The sequence below is a fragment of the Herpailurus yagouaroundi genome, unplaced genomic scaffold, assembly GCF_014898765.1.
Source record: "Herpailurus yagouaroundi ecotype Mexico unplaced genomic scaffold, PumYag 28, whole genome shotgun sequence".
Taxonomy (NCBI): Eukaryota; Metazoa; Chordata; class Mammalia; order Carnivora; family Felidae; genus Herpailurus; species Herpailurus yagouaroundi.
This window is the reverse complement of record NW_024412376.1, coordinates 16251946-16267678: the sequence shown is the minus strand read 5'-3', so window position 1 is coordinate 16267678 and position 15733 is coordinate 16251946. Positions and strand designations below refer to the sequence as shown.

The 15733-nt window shown below is 37.3% G+C and overlaps 2 protein-coding genes across 12 annotated transcripts in view; one reads left to right on the top strand and one right to left on the bottom strand.

The window, feature by feature from the left end:
• FBXO8 (F-box protein 8) overlaps window positions 1–2231 on the bottom strand; it is a 45418-nt gene extending 43187 nt beyond the window's left edge. Inside the window, exon 1 of the mRNA XM_040470257.1 lies at window positions 1984–2231. The gene's annotated coding sequence lies outside the window, so the exon portion shown is untranslated. The remainder of the gene's footprint in view (window positions 1–1983) is intronic.
• A 32-nt stretch (window positions 2232–2263) lies between these two features.
• Window positions 2264–15733, top strand: part of CEP44 (centrosomal protein 44) — a 28121-nt gene continuing 14651 nt past the window's right edge. For 4 of the 11 annotated variants that reach the window (XR_005788574.1, XR_005788572.1, XM_040470234.1 and 1 more), the window contains exons 1-4: window positions 2264–2808; window positions 10264–10402; window positions 13757–13904; window positions 15063–15209. Coding sequence is in view for 9 of the 11 variants with exons in the window: in XM_040470234.1 (XP_040326168.1) it covers window positions 10314–10402; window positions 13757–13904; window positions 15063–15209 (384 nt within the window). In the remaining 2 variants the exon portion in view is untranslated. Of the gene's footprint in view, window positions 2809–2837; window positions 3044–4014; window positions 4336–5037; window positions 5070–10263; window positions 10403–13756; window positions 13905–15062; window positions 15210–15733 lie in introns of those variants that run through there. The other 7 variants (XM_040470194.1, XM_040470180.1, XM_040470203.1 and 4 more) reach the window with 7 other exon arrangements.

Genomic DNA, 15733 nt, shown 5'->3' with positions numbered 1-15733 from the left:
TAATTGGGTAAAGATTACACAGTCTCCAGCTGTGCTATGCTCTGCTCATGTAGACCCTAAAAATACAGACATTCCTCTCACACACATTGTCCCTCGGGCAGAATTTCCCAAGAAAAATAGTAGGCCCCTCTTCAGATAATTAGAAGGACAAAAAGACAAAAAACAAACAAAAGCGCAACTTTTTTCAGAGAGGTAATGCTTGCCCAAATTTATTGCTTTACAAGTTGACATCTCTCCTTCTCTGACTGCATTTCACTTGGATGCATTTTTGCTCAGTTATTTCCATCTATTAACGCTTACATTTTTAATGTTTATTTACTTTTGAGAGAGAGACAGACAGACAGAACACAAGCAGGAGAGGGAGAGAGAGGGTGAGAGACAGAATGTGAAGTAGGCTCCAGGCTCTGAGCCAGCCCGGAGCCTAACCTGGGGCTCCAACTCACAAACCTCGAGATCAGGACCTGAGCCAAAGTCAGAAGCTTAACCGACTGACCCACCCAGGCACCCCACGCCCCGCCCATCCATTAACTCTTAAAAGTTATCAGCCAGGCGGTCTGTGTTAGGCAGTCTTGAGGATAGCCCCCAAAGACCCTTGCATCCTGGAACTGGTGCCCTTATATATTCCTCTCTACATTGACTTTTGGTTGGATTTACTGAGTCACTTCTATTACAATGTGGCAACGGTGATGAAATACCACTTCAGAGATCAGGTTATAAAAGACTACTGACAGTCTTGGGTACTCTCTATTGTACTCTCTATGTGGTGGAGAACCTAGGTCTGTAAACAACCATGTGAGTGCAGGTGGAAGCGTGGAAGCGGATCCTTCTACCCCTGAGAGAAGCTTTCAGATAAGACCAGTCCCCACCTATAGCCTGACTACAAACTCATGAAAGACCTTGAGTCAGAGGCTCTCCACCAAGCTGTAACCAAGTTTCTGACCCACAAAAACTGTGAGATAATCAATGTTTGTGGTTTTAAGCTGCTGAATTTGAGTAATTTGTCACTCAGCAATGGATAACTAATACAGTATCTCATCAGACAAAATATCCAGTTAAAGTGAATAAAAATGGCAAGTTTCTTACCCAACTGGAAAAACAGAATAAATTTTTTTCTTCATTCTCAGATCTGCTCACTTTTGTAAACCATTTTCTTGGGGGGTTTAAAAACCTCCTATCTCATAAATACGGTTGCCAAACTCCAAATATTGAAAGGAAAGCTCAAATGAAAAACACAAATTAGCTTCACTTTGCAGTAATAAAGATCATGATATATTGTATTGCAGAGAAACATCTAGGATCCAAGAAAATAAAAATTCAATTTTTAAAAAATAAGTAGACTCAGTTATTAAATTACTAATACATACAGATCCTAAAAATAAGAACAAAAAACTTCATTGAGGATTGGAATTAATTTATGTATTTTCACCTAATAATATTTCATTGGAACGCTCACCGTAAGTGAGTAGACCCCAGTCACAAACAAGAGATAGATTAAAAATATGCCAGATTTATAATACAAGTCTGACTGCTGAAGCAACTGGCAAATCCATCATAACCTTAACTAAAAAGTGTTTGCATTCTTATTACTGAAAAGTAAGTAAAGAACCGAAAATGGTACCTATGCATCAAGAAACCACTGTTTGAAAAGCAACACTTGGGCTAGAAAAAGGATTCCTTGCCATTTCTTGCCTTTATTTCATAATGAGGCCGGTCATCACCTGGGGTCCCAAGTTCACCTACACTCCAGTGGCCTAGAAACACAAGGAACACACCTACTCCCGCCTCCTGATACAGATTCCACATTTTAATAAGCCATCACAGCTGTCACTCTAAATGCTCTGCACAGCTATTGGTCCCAAAGTCTCGCTGGTTGGCAAGTTTCTGCCAACTGGCAAGCACCCGTTGTCTATTTCCGAGAAGAAAAGTAAGGGTATGCAAAGAAGAGAGGCAAGAGCTCTGACATATCTAGGCTGATGCTTGTACCTGAACGACCTGCGATCCCCACCGCCGCCGCGACGAATCGGTCTCTGGGCGGGGGCTTTTTTTAGTCACAAAGAAAATGGCTCAGCCGGGAACCGGTGCCCGGGCCATGGAGAAGCCGGTTCAAACTTCACTTGTTCACGCCGATAGTGGTGACAGCAGTGAGGATATCGGAAGCAGCACAGGATTCCTCTGGACTCAGCTCGCCTCAAGCTGTAGCAGCCAGAGCTGCTGACTGCCCGACTTTTGACGTTTCCTATTGTTGCCGGAAGTGACGTTCGGGTTCTGAGCCTTAAAGAAGAAGCATTTTTATCCCCGATGTTTATGATTCGCTATAGATTCCCTGTTTCTCGCTTAGCAGCCCGAGCCCCTCTGAGCTTGAACACTAGACAAACTTTTAATCCGTAACTTGGGATCGGACTGGTCGTTGAAAAGCCCCTCTGCAGAGTCAGTCACCTCAGGCGTCTGGACAAAAGTAGTGTGGAATCTGCAGCGAGGAATCGTGAAGCACTTAGGAGCCTGCCGCTTTGAAGGGCTGGCCGGGCGCGTGGCGCGCCGCGACCCACTGTTTAAATACAAACGGTCGTCGCGAGGGGTGCGCCTCGGTGCCGGCGTCGGGACACAGCGACGCGTTGCTGGAGTCTGGGCTCCACTGACTACCACTGGTCGCATATGCTACCTCCCTCTGTCCTTGCTGTGCGGGGCCAGAGGCCTTCGGGGCCCACTTGTTTGCTTGGTGGCCGCTGGCGAGGCTGCGCCCCAGGTTAAGCAGGGGAAGCCTCTCTCCTGCTGCCTTGACCGAAACCACGGGCGGGAGCGAATGACCAGGTCTGCGTTTTCATCCTTTTAAATCAAATGGAGGGAGGAGACCCCTTGCTTATATACTCAACTGGCATACCCTTCTGATAAACCGCGAAGTTGGAAGAATCGCGGAAGCTAATTCTCTCAGGTTAGGTTACAGTTTAGGGTCTGGGGTGGGAAGTTACAGACTGATTCGTTCTTTCGGAACCACTGAACTCTGATCCGACTCCTCCGAAGGGCTGGCTAGAAGAAAGAGGTGAAGGTAGTTGAGTTTTCTTTGCTCGCATTTCCCTGGGTTTCCGTATCTTTCTAGGCAACTTCCGATTTTTTTTCCCCTCAGGGAAAATATCAGTCTTGGCATTTGATTCCGAAATTATGGGTACGCTATTTTGCTAAAATAACCCACAAACGTTCTGACAGTTTTAGCTGTGAACACAGCAGTCCTACAGAGCTCTATTCTTGTTCCGTACTGCCTGTTTTTCTGTTTTCTTAGTGTTTTCCCTTTTCCAGATCTTTCTCCCTGTTGCAGAGCAGCGTTTCCCTTACTATCTTTTGCTAAAATTTCATAAACCTAGCTTTTCCTCACATATACTGCTCCTTTTATTTTTGATTCACGGTTTTAGATACTATTTAGTGTTGTAAGCTATGTCACAAACTCTTAGCCATGAACCATGATCGTTAAAGTCAGTGTACTTGTTCATTCTGAACAAAAATCACTGAGTTCAATGGCATTCCATTGGGAGGCATCACTTAACACCTGTGAGAGCAATGCGAGTAAACTAGATTAAAAATCATAAACTGCCATCGATGCCGTTTTCATCACCTTCCCCCCAATAAATTTAGTTGTTGGGCAGATATGACTTGTAGAGAAACTCTCTAGAGGAAGCAACATTGATTCCATCTTAATGATTGAGTTTATACTACAATAGCAGAGTAATAGATCCTTTCTGTTAATTTCTTTTGTTAAGGGTTATAAATTTAAAATGTTAATCAGTTTTTTAAAAAGTAAGTTATTTTCCATTTCTGAAAGTACTATGCTAAACTGTGATTAAGTTGTAGATTGGCTTCTTTTAATACCCTAATTTTAGTGTTTTTCATTTTTATAATAGATTTAGCAGTCTTTCATGACAACGTATAGCAGTAGCTGTGATTTTTGTGTGTGTGTAATACTCACAATTTTTTATCCCTGTATTTTTTCTATCCCGTTTTATTACTTACCTCCTTCACCTACAGATTCAACCTGTACTTGTATCTTACTCTTCTTCAGAATATTTATTCTGCTGGTACTGAAGAGGATGTGCTCCAAGGACATACTTTGTTGTCAGAAATTCCATTATCGGAGGTAGAAATAATATGAGACATTGATATGTTCCAGGACTTCAGAGAAAGGAAAGATACCACAAAGTGTTAAATAAAGCGAAGTTGCATGCAGTAGAAAGATGGAATATACATCTAGAAGAATTAAAGGAAGTTTTTGAAAACAGATATATTTATATTAAAGTTATAGAATGTCTTAGAGGAAAAGTTACCAGGAGAAGAATCATATTAAAATAGGTGGGTCTGGAACTTAATGCAATAATATTCTGGCCTATACAGTACCTAAGAATGTGGTTTTTTTGTTTGTTTGTTTGTTTGTTTGCAGTTACAAGCAGAATAGTTACCACTTCCTCTTTCCCAGGAAAGTAAAGGCTGGACTTTGGAAGTCATCTCTCTTACTGCTTCCCTATATCTATTTATCCCCAGGTCATCCTAAAAGATGTTCAGTAAGGTGTATTTTCTTGGCCAGTATTTTGTATAATGTGATTTCGGGATCACTTCCTCTTTTTCTAGTTATCTCTCATTTGATGGTACCTGAAATTCCCTCTGCCTAAAAATTGAAATATTTAGAAGTAATTGATTGGCTGGAAAACACAAACTGAAATCCAAGTATGAGTGTATAAAATTGTATTCAAAAACATCTTATTTACCATGTTGCTAAAGGAGAGGAGTCTTGCAACAGGAAGTTACTGTGTTCCTAAAGAGGGGAGAAAAGGGGACAGAGTTGTGTGGCTAGGGGCTTAAAATAGAAAACCTACTAAATTTAGGATTTTGCAAATCTAGTTATGCATAGATAACAGAGAAAGTGTGTAAGGAGATGATTTGTATCCTGGGCAACTGCTGGACTGTTGACTGGGGGAGAGGGGGAAGATTATACTATCTCTGCCTGACTTATAAATTGTTCTGTTTTGTTTTTAATGTAATGACTTCATTTTAAAGGAGCTTCATTTCCAGAGGATTCATTTTTCAAGGTATTGTTATATATTTTCCTTCTATGAAATGACCACGGTCAGTTACAAATAGATATTTTTAAGTGCCTTATTGACCTTTGCCTTACTGATTGACTACTTACAGTTTAGAAGCCTTTTAGCGCTTTCTAGCAAAGGTTCATAAACATTTATTTACCTACCAATACATTTATTTATTTTATGAGTCTCTTTTGGGAATAATGTTTTTTGAGAATCTAATGAAAGCCCTACAAGTATGCAATGAGTCATTTAAAAATATAATTACATGATATTTTCTTTGAGATTTACAAAAATGACCTATTTTATTTAAAATCACAAATATTGTTTTAGTCTGTTGGTGTATACATATATATATATATATATACACACACACACACACACACACACACACACACACACACACATACTGTTTGTAACATATATTTTCTGGAGTTTTATTCCTATTTCATAGTCCCAGTATATGTCAACTTTAGTAGATATCACCATTAAGTTTTCTTAGGTAGTGGTACCAATTTACCCTTTCCCAGCACTGTGTTTCAAATGTTCTAGAGCTCCACATTTTGGGCTTCCTTTGGTTGTTTCCTAATGATAAATGTGACTGATTGTTTTTTTCACATTTACTCTTTTGTAAAGTTCTTGTTCAGGTCTCCTTCCTTTTTTACTATTGAGTTGTCTTTCTTATTGCTCTGAAGGGAATTCTTTACATATTTTAGATACACATCTTTTTGTTGGTTTTACATTATCGACAACATCACTTTCTCTCAATAGTTTGTCTTTCCACGCTCAAGGATGTCTTTTGATGAACAGAGTTGCTAATTTTAATGGGGTTCATTTTAATAGTCATTAAGATAAGAAATCTTTCTCTATCTGAAGATCAAAGATATTCTCCTCTGTGATCTCCAGCAAGCTTAGGTGTCTTACATTTTATGTTTAGATCTTCAACAAACCTGGAATTAATTTGTAAAAGATGTGAAGTACCGTTTACATTAAGAGGTCAAGATTTATTTACTCTATCAGGATATTAAGTTGACAGAGAACCATTTATGGAAAAGGACCATCCTTTCTTCATAGCTTCTTAAGAATCAACTTTGTCATAATTCTAGTGTCAATATATGCATGGTCATTTTTCTGGATTCTTCCATTCCATTGTTCTATTTGTACATATTTTCACGAATTCAAATTTAAGTTATACAATGAGTCTTGCTATCCAGTGGTTAGTCCTCCAATTTTGATTTTTTTTCAAGATTGTGTTAGTTATCCTTTACCTTATGCACTTCTATATACATTTTCAAATCAGTGTCTACCAAAAAATCCTTTAGATATTTTTTTTTTTCAGTGGGGTGGGGGTGGTAGAATGCATTGAACCTATGGATCAATTTATTGAGTCTTCCAATCCTTAAACAAGTATATAGTTTTCTATTTAGGGCCTCTTTAATATATCTGAATAAAGTTTTATGTTTTTTTGTTTTGAGGTCTTACATATCTATTCTAGACTTAGTCACATGCTTGTGATGTTTGTGGCTACTTGATTTCTACACAAATAACTTTTAAAATAAATTTTTTAGGGGTGCCTGGGTGGCGCAGTCGGTTAAGCGTCCAACTTCAGCCAGGTCACGATCTCGCGGTCCGTGAGTTCGAGCCCCACGTCGGGCTCTGGGCTGATGGCTCAGAGCCTGGAGCCTGTTTCCGATTCTGTGTCTCCCTCTCTCTCTGCCCCTCCCCCGTTCATGCTCTGTCTCTCTCTGTCCCAAAAATAAAATAAAAACATTGAAGAAAAAAAAATTTTTTAAATAAATTTTTTAACTGAGGAATATAGAGACATACAACTGGTTTTTATATATTGGCCTTGTACCCAGCAATCATCCTAAATTCACGTATTTTTTGTATTTTTTTATATACAATTATGTCATCTGTGAATAGTGATCTTTTTATTTCTTCCTTTTTAGTCTTTATTCCTTTTATTTCTTCTTGTATTTTTTTTTTTGTAGATACCCTTTATCAAATGCAGGCAGTTCTCTTCTATTCTTAACGTCCTAAGTATTATATCATTAGTGAATGTTGAATTTTATGAAATGCCTATTCCACATGTATTTAAATAATAACACTTTTCTCCTTTATTTGTTGATGCATTGAAGTATAGTAATTCAATTTTTGTGTTGCTCATACTTTGCATTTAATCCAGTATTATTAAATTACTTTTGTCTTTCAAAGAGTTTCACCTTTGACCACTGGGAACTGTTTCATTTGTCTCCTGTGTCCCTTTGACATACCCCACCAATTTGGGATTGATTCGTTTTGTGTATACTTTCTTACTTTCTGGAACTACATAAAGTTTCAGGCTCATCTTACAAATTTTCTGTCCCAGTCTTAGAATTGACCATTTCTCCAGGGAGTCCTGGTTCCTTTTACTGGAGAACAATGTTACACACCAACACCTGAATGCTAGGTGTGCTCTTTACTGCTGGAGAGTTGTTGCTTTCAATCACTTCCCACTGGCAGAGAAACGAAATGTGTATGCTAAGCTGTCTTGAAATACTTTGATATATAACTATCTGTATCTATGTGAAGCTAAACATGAGTTCATCGTACTGATGTTTCAAACATGAGTTCATCATACTGATGTTTCTAACTAATCCATTAGGTAAGCATGGCTCATTCTAGTCTCCTCTCCTTGCTAATCTGTAAATTCCCACTCCAGCAGTGAGAAACCAGACTCCTATTCTACCATCTATTTACTTAATTTTTCAATTCCAGGGTATATGCATAGAAGTATCAGAATTACCTCATAAGTCCTTGGGAAACATCTTATAAACTAGAGTACAGTGTTTACATGCAGTTGATTTTGTCTTTAGTCTCTCAAGCTCCACTCATTTCCAAAGTTAGCACCTTTTCCATCCAACGCCTTCTATGAGGTTGTTTCACACATTGGTAATATGGTTTGATTTTCTTGTCACAGTCTGCATTCTTTCCTGGAGTTTCCTAGCTTTTACATGGTTTTTTAAGGTCATGCTCATTAGGGTTCTCTTTGTGCTATAAAGTTTTATAGGTTTTGACAAATGCATAATGTCATGTATCTACCATTACAGTATAATACAGAATAGCTTCACTATCCTAAAAAATTCCCCTATATTTACTTATTCAAACTTGTGTTCTTCCTTCTGAATCCTTGCAAACCACTGATCTCTATAGTCTTTATTTTCACTATAGTTTTGTCTTTTCCAGAATGTCACATAATTAAACTCATACAGTGTGTAGCTTTTTCAGATGGTTTCTTTCACTTAGAAAGATGCATTAAGGTCCATCCATATCTTTTTGTGGTTTTATGGCTCATTTACTTTTATTGCTGAATAAATATCCCATTGTATCGATGTACCACATTTTTCATCCATTCACTTATTGGTGGACATATTGGCTGCTTTCATTTTTTGGTGATTATGAATAGAGCTGCCATAAACATTCAGGTGCAGGATGTTATATGTACCTGTGTTTTCAATTCTATTTAGTGAAAACTTTGTTAACATGATTGCCGATTGTATGGTAAGACTACATTTAGTTTTGTATCTGCTGAACTGTCTTCCCAAAATGACTAAATGATAGCAATAAGTGAGTCTCTTTTGTTTCTTCGTAAGCATTTGGTATCACCAGTTTTTTGGATTCTAGCCATTATAATAGGTGTGTATTGGTATCTTTTTTTTTTTTTAATGTGCAGTCACCTAGTGATATGTAATACTGAGTGTGTTTTCTTATATGCTTATTGTCATCTGTATATAATTTTTGGTGATATGTATGTTCAGCTATTTGGCCTATTTTTTAACTGGGTGTTTTCTTACTCTTATAAGAGTTCTTTGTATATTTGGGAAACACTTCTTTTATTCAGTATTTGTTTTGTAAATACTCTCTGCCAGTCTGTGGACTATCTTTTCATTTGCTAATAATGTCTTTTATAGAACAGAAGTTTTAAATTTTAATGAAGTACAACTTACCATTTTTTAAAACTTTATTGATTGTGCTCTGATACTATCTAAGTCATTGCTAAACCCAGGGAAACAAGTAGTTGCTCACCTGAACAAATTATGAGAGGGCAGGGGGAGTAAAATTCTAGCTTTAGCAGCTCCTTACATGGACTTTCAAATCATCATCCATATTTCAACCCCCTTGGCCTTATCCCTTAGCCTTTCTTAAGCATTTAAGGGCCCCTTATTTCTAAAACTATCTTGCTGCTGTTGGTTTCCTTGTAAATAGATAGGATTAGCCTGTTTCTGCTCTGCTAGGTTGGTTATCACTCCTTCATCTGCTTTCAGTCTTTCAAAATTTTGTTAGTACTTCTGTCATGTGGAATCCCCTCTAGTTCATTTTGCCCTGGTGCGTATACATGGCTTTTAATCATCTACTTTCATTTTAGCAGTGTTGAAAGAAAAGAAATGAAGATAACATGCACTTAATCTGCCATATTTTACCAGCCGAATCCTGAATCTTTTTTAACTTGTCATTTTATTTTTTAAACAAAGCATCCTATTGGCGACTATGTGAGGTCAAAGCCCTGGGAATAATGACTAAATCTGTGATAAATTCCCTTGTCTCCATTTTTTATGGGTTTTTTTAAATGTAACCTTTATAAGCATCTAAAATAGTCATTGCTGGAGATTATCTCAAGTTCATGTTTCCTCCCAAATGGCACTTTGTTCAAAATACAGTATTTGGTAGAGTACCATGGGACATATTTTATTTTATTTTTTTAATGTTTTTACTTATTTTTGAGACAGAGAGAGACAGAGCATGAGCAGGGGAGGGGCAGAGACAGAGGGAGACACAGCATCTGAAGCAGGCTCCAGGCTCTGAGCTATCAGCACAGAGCCCGACATGGGGCTCGAACTCACGGACTGTGAGATCATGACCTGAGCCGAAGTCAGACGCTTAACCTAATGAGCCCCCCAGGTGTCCCTCATGGGACATATTTTAAAAACATGAACATAAGGCAAACATTTATTTGTAAGGAAAAAATATTTAGGGTAAAAGCATATCTTAGATTCAGGAATACTATACTGTCAATAGAAGACAGTATTAGCCCAGTGGGGAAGTCAAGTTAGTAGAGAAATAGCTAAGATAAATATGGTTAGTTCCTATAAGGGATGCAAATAAAATAGAAGATTCAGAAATAGACAGACCTAACCAGTGTTTTATGGATTTTTAATTTTAGGTGAAAAATCAGATCATTTCAAAAGCTGGAGCTGAATGTGATGTTAAATAATGGCAACTGGTGACTTAAAAAGAAGCTTACGGAACTTAGAACAAGTGCTTCGCTCGCTAAATTATCCTAAAGAAGTGGATTGTGTAGGGTAAGCTATGTATCAAAGTTATTTGTGTTCTTTTTGGCAATGACTTGAGGTAAGATTTGACATTGGGGGGGTATTTATTTTATTTTATTTTATTTTTTTTATTTTTTAATTTTTTTTTTTAATGTTTGTTTATTTTTGAGACAGAGAGAGACAGAGCATGAATGGGGGAGGGGCAGAGAGAGAGGGAGACACAGAATCGGAAGCAGGCTCCAGGCTCTGAGCCATCAGCCCAGAGCCCGACGCGGGGCTTGAACCCACAAACTGTGAGATCGTGACCCGAGCCGAAGTCGGACGCTCAACTGACTGAGCCACCCAGGCGTCCCAAGGGGGGGTATTTAAATAGACAGGTTTTATCTGGGTCAATTGAAAATTTTCCCTGTAATGTTTAAAATACTTTAGACAGCAAGTAACTACAGGAGGTTTTTTATTACTAAGTATGAATTAATGAAAAATTGTATCTAACTCAGGAGATTTAAAATATGTTCTTAGAAGTAGAACCACAATATATACCCCAGTGTAAGGCATAGTTTCTGTAGAACTTTTAAATTCATAAAAAATAATATAATGGATTTCATTAATTATACAGTATTCTATCCTCTCATATTTTGGGTTGGATGATATTTCTTTTTGATTTGGAAGATTCTAGTTAATAGATTGCTTATGAGAACGTACACCATGCTCAAATATTGTTACCAAGCTAACTCATTTAATAGACCCCACTTTGAAACTTTTGCTTTAGTTTCTGCTTTTCCAATATGACTGCTTTCCTTTGTAAATGTAGCAACATGCATTCCTTCTATATTCATGCTAACCTAATGGTACTCTTGTCATCTTCTTTTTCCTTTTCCTTTTCCTTTTCCTTCTATATTTCCTTTTTCTTCTTATCTGGGATTATTGATTAAAAATATTCCCCACTGGGAGTGCCTGGGTGGCTCAGTCATTTAAGTGTCCTACCTCTGCTCTGGTCATGATCTCATGATTCATGAGTTAGAGCCCTATGTCCGGCTCTGTGCTGACAGCTCAGAGCCTGGAGCCTGCCTCGGTTTCTGTGACTCCCTCTCTGTCTTTACCCCCCACCCCCCATGCTCTCTCTCTTTCTCAAAAATAAATAAACATTAAAAAAAATTTAAAAAAATATTCCCCACTAGGATACAACTGAAGTCCGGTACTTTGTTTTGTTTGCTGCAGTATCCCCATATCTAGAATTGTGCCTGGTACATATTAGCAGGTAATTAGACATTTATTCAATGACTTAGTATCAGTGGACAAGTCCAGATTAGGTATATGTTCAAGGAGTGGAGTGAAACTTGGTTAAAACAATAAAAAAGAGAGTCCTGGAGTAATGTGCTTTACATACAAGAATGAATGTTCTGTTGGACACTGGGGAGAGTTAACTCCCAAGAGATGGCTACAAATGAAAGGATAGTGAGGAGAGTGGGGAGAAAGTTGAGTTCTGATGACCTGTTAGAGCCCTTCCGTGTGAGAAACGGAAGGTGTTCCATAGTATGTAATCCTGTCTTGGTTCCTTAAACAGGGAAATCTAGTCTTTCTAGTCTTCGGGATTTAACCAGTTTGAGTAGCCAAGTTTTCTTCCTACTACTTTTAAGCATCATTTTAAGACACATTTTGGATAGGAATACTTCTAAAATATACTGATAATTCTTCTGTCTTTTGAGTATAGCATTTAAACATTTGATTTTCTGTCTCAGGAGTATCATTAAGAACAATTGCTTTTAGACTATTCACAACATAGTAACTCTGCAGAGACTATTGAGATTGATAACACTGCTTGCTGCTGCTTATTCAGATTGCCCCCCTCACACTCATACATACTCCCCCCACACATATTTTGATTCTTTCTATTTCTTACCCATTTTTTGAAAATGTTTTCTTTCAGCATCTGATTTTTTGGGGGGCCAGTATGCCAACTTGTAATATGTTTTCTTACAATGTCTAATCAAAGTTCTCAGAAACTAGATAACAAAGATTTTTGAGTTAAAACAAAAGGTATTAGGGGCACCTGGGTGGTTCAATCAGGTAAGTGTCTGACGCTTAGTCTTAGCTCGGGTCATTATCTCATGGTTTGTGAGATCGAGGACTATGTTAGGCTCTGTGCTAACAGCGTGGAGCCTGCTTGGGATTCTCTCTCTTTCTCTCTCTCTCTCTCTCTCTCTCTGCCCCACCCTTGCTCTCTCTTTCAAAGTAAAATTAACTTTCAAAAACAACCAAAAACCAAGAGGTATTAAATGTATACCTGGCTATCTTCTAGTCATAACGTGCATAAAATGGACAGATTTTGCTGTTCAAAAGTATTGTTCTCATTTCCTGTTTTGAACTAACAGACAATATTGCCAGCAGTTTTATCATTGGGTAAAATATTATTATACCTGTAAATATAAAAGAGGATTTATATTTGTACTGAAAAATAAAATGTAATTTTAATATGTACTTGTTCTCTGCCTTTTTAAAAAAAATTGGGTGACGATGGGGAATTTTATGTCTTGAATTTTGTGGAAAAACAAGTTTTGTGTAAGCACATTTTTACTTCAGTTGAACAGATGTAACTGGATAATTGAACAAATACCTCCTTGCTTTGTTGTGGCAGAATCAGTGAAGGTATTTCACATTGAGAAAATAATGCCCATATGTGTAGACAATTAGAAAACAGTACAAGACAAAACCTGAGGCATCAAACACTGAATACCCTGGGGCTCATTCTGGAAGAGATCAGTCTGGATCAGAAAGTTGAGGATGGCTTTATGGATGGCTTGAAACTTGACAAATAGTTCATAGTGAATAACAGACAAGTAGAAAAGAAGGGGATACCTTTCTAGACTGGAAGAATTAACGTAATCTAAGGCACAGATTTCTAATGAGCTTGATATAAATGGAAGATGCAAACTGATTAGCCCAGTTACAGTTTCTAGCCCTATTTTCCTCTCTGTAATTTAAAATTCATAATATTTTACCTTTGCAGGTTTATTGTAAAGAGCAAGTGAGGTAATGTAACAAGTGTTTGCCAAACTGTAAAGTGTACTGGAGCACTATAAGGTGGTACATTTGTTTAATCAGAGAAAATGGACTGATCAAATAAGGCTAAGCTTTGGAACATCAAATACTGTGGTGAATAGACTGTACTATTACTGAAATGCCAACTAATAAGTAAATAAGCTATTATTTCATAGCAATCTGGCTATACGGATTTAGAGTAGGAGATGGAATCAAAAGAGTTTTGTGTATCTCCTAATTGTTTGGCTATAACGTTAACTTACAAATTATCAGCATCTCATTTCCCTTTCTATCTAACTTTGTGGAATTATGCTCCTTAAAACTTTTTCTTTTTCTTCCTAATAGTTTGGTAAAGGGAGATACAACTGCATCTTTGCCCATCATCAGCTATTCCCTTACCTCATACTCACCTTATGTAGCAGAACTTCTGATGGAATCCAATATAGAGCTCATAGCGAAGAATGACTTACGCTTTATAGATACTGTCTACAAGGTACTTGATTGTTTGAAACATTATTTCAGAAGTCATAATGATTTTTTTAAGATTAATGTTTTATAATAACTCCTTAAATACATGTACAGCACATATAGTTGACAGTATTTTCATATGCATTTCTCATTTAGACAGTTCCTATTATAATCAAAATATAATTTAAGTCCCCTTTATGTTTTATAATCTAATAAATTGCAGTTGGTAAACATTTGCCTGTGGTTACCGTTTACTCTTTTTATATCAAATTTTAGTAAAATTTGGCATGTTAGCATAAGTTAGAAATGTGACTGTTGAGTAAATTTTGTGGTTTGTAGAATTATGAGTAACTTAGTTGTTAGTAAGAAAGAACTATAGCTTTGAGATTTCATGTTCCTTGACGTCTGGGACCATATTTTCTATCTATTCTAGTATCTATACTTGTACTATATTGGGACTGAACTTAATCTCATGATTAAAAAATTCCTTCTGATCATTATTAATTTTTACTCAAGCAGTGGTTATCTCAAACTGTTGTTAAAATAATAAAACCCATTTATCAGATCAGATTGTTTTTGGTTTTTTTTTTTTTTTTGCGAGTTTACATTTAATGACATGGGATCTTTTCTATGTGTAGAGTCTCTGTTTAATCTTCCCTGTCTTTGCCTCTAACACCAGCAGCTTCCTTGAAAGACTAAGAGGCACTTCTAAGAAATCCTAGGGTTCTAGAGCATAGGCTTTGAAAATTGGTTGTCTAGTTAGTCTGTTTCTCTCATTTTACAAATGAAACATTGGAACTCAGAGGCCTACTGACCTAAGAAATCATATAGTGGAAGAACTAAACAAATAACAACTAAACAACTGTTGTTTTCTAACATCTGGTATGGCATTCTTTATTTTCTACTAAGTTAAGGAGTTTTTCTAGTACCTATGAGGATATTTGAACCTTTTGATCATTAACTGTATTTTGTTGTCTCCCTGGACATGCATCTATTCTCTGCTACTTCCTAGCTGCTCATTTTCTACCTGGATACCTCCTAACTGGTCCTGACTACCACCATGCCTACAAATCTCTTTAGTACCTCCATCTAATGCCTTGATCCTCCTTCTTGAAGATGGTATTACATTCCTGACCAGGTGACCATTTATCATTTTGGATTTTTATCTATTTCCTCTTTACAGCTTCTTCGTGATCAATTTAATTATAAACCAGTTTTGACAAAAAAGCAGTTTCTCCAGTGTGGGTTTGCAGAATGGAAAATCCAAATTGTTTGTGATATTTTGAATTGTGTGATGAAAAAGCACAAGGAATTGAGTAGTTTTGAGAAGGTAATTTTATTAATAGATTTTAACTTACTCTAAGTTGCCTGGTATTTTAGCGGACAAATTCAATACTCTAGATAGCCAACTAACACGTAAGTACAATTACTGCATTGTTCACAGATTTAGGCAACCTTATGCCTGATGTTTGCTTTAAATACGGGTCACTTCCGAGGCACCTGTGTGGCTTAGTTGGTTAAGCATTTAACTTTGGTGCAGGTCATGATCTGACAGTTCCATGAGTTCAAACCCCACGTCAGGCTCTGCACTAATAGAGCCTGTATGGAATTCTCTCTCTCTGCCTCTCCCCGACTCGCTCTTTCTGTCTCTCAGAATAAATAAACTTTTTTTTGAAAAAGAGAGACTCCAACTGAGGGTTGCTGGAGGGGAGGTACGTTGTGAGGCAGTAAGTTAAATGAATGGCGGGTATTAAGGAGGGCACTTTTTGGGATGAGCTCTGGGTGACGTATGTAAGAGATGACTCACTGGGTTGTACTCCTGAGGCCAAGACTACACTGTATGCTAAGTAACTT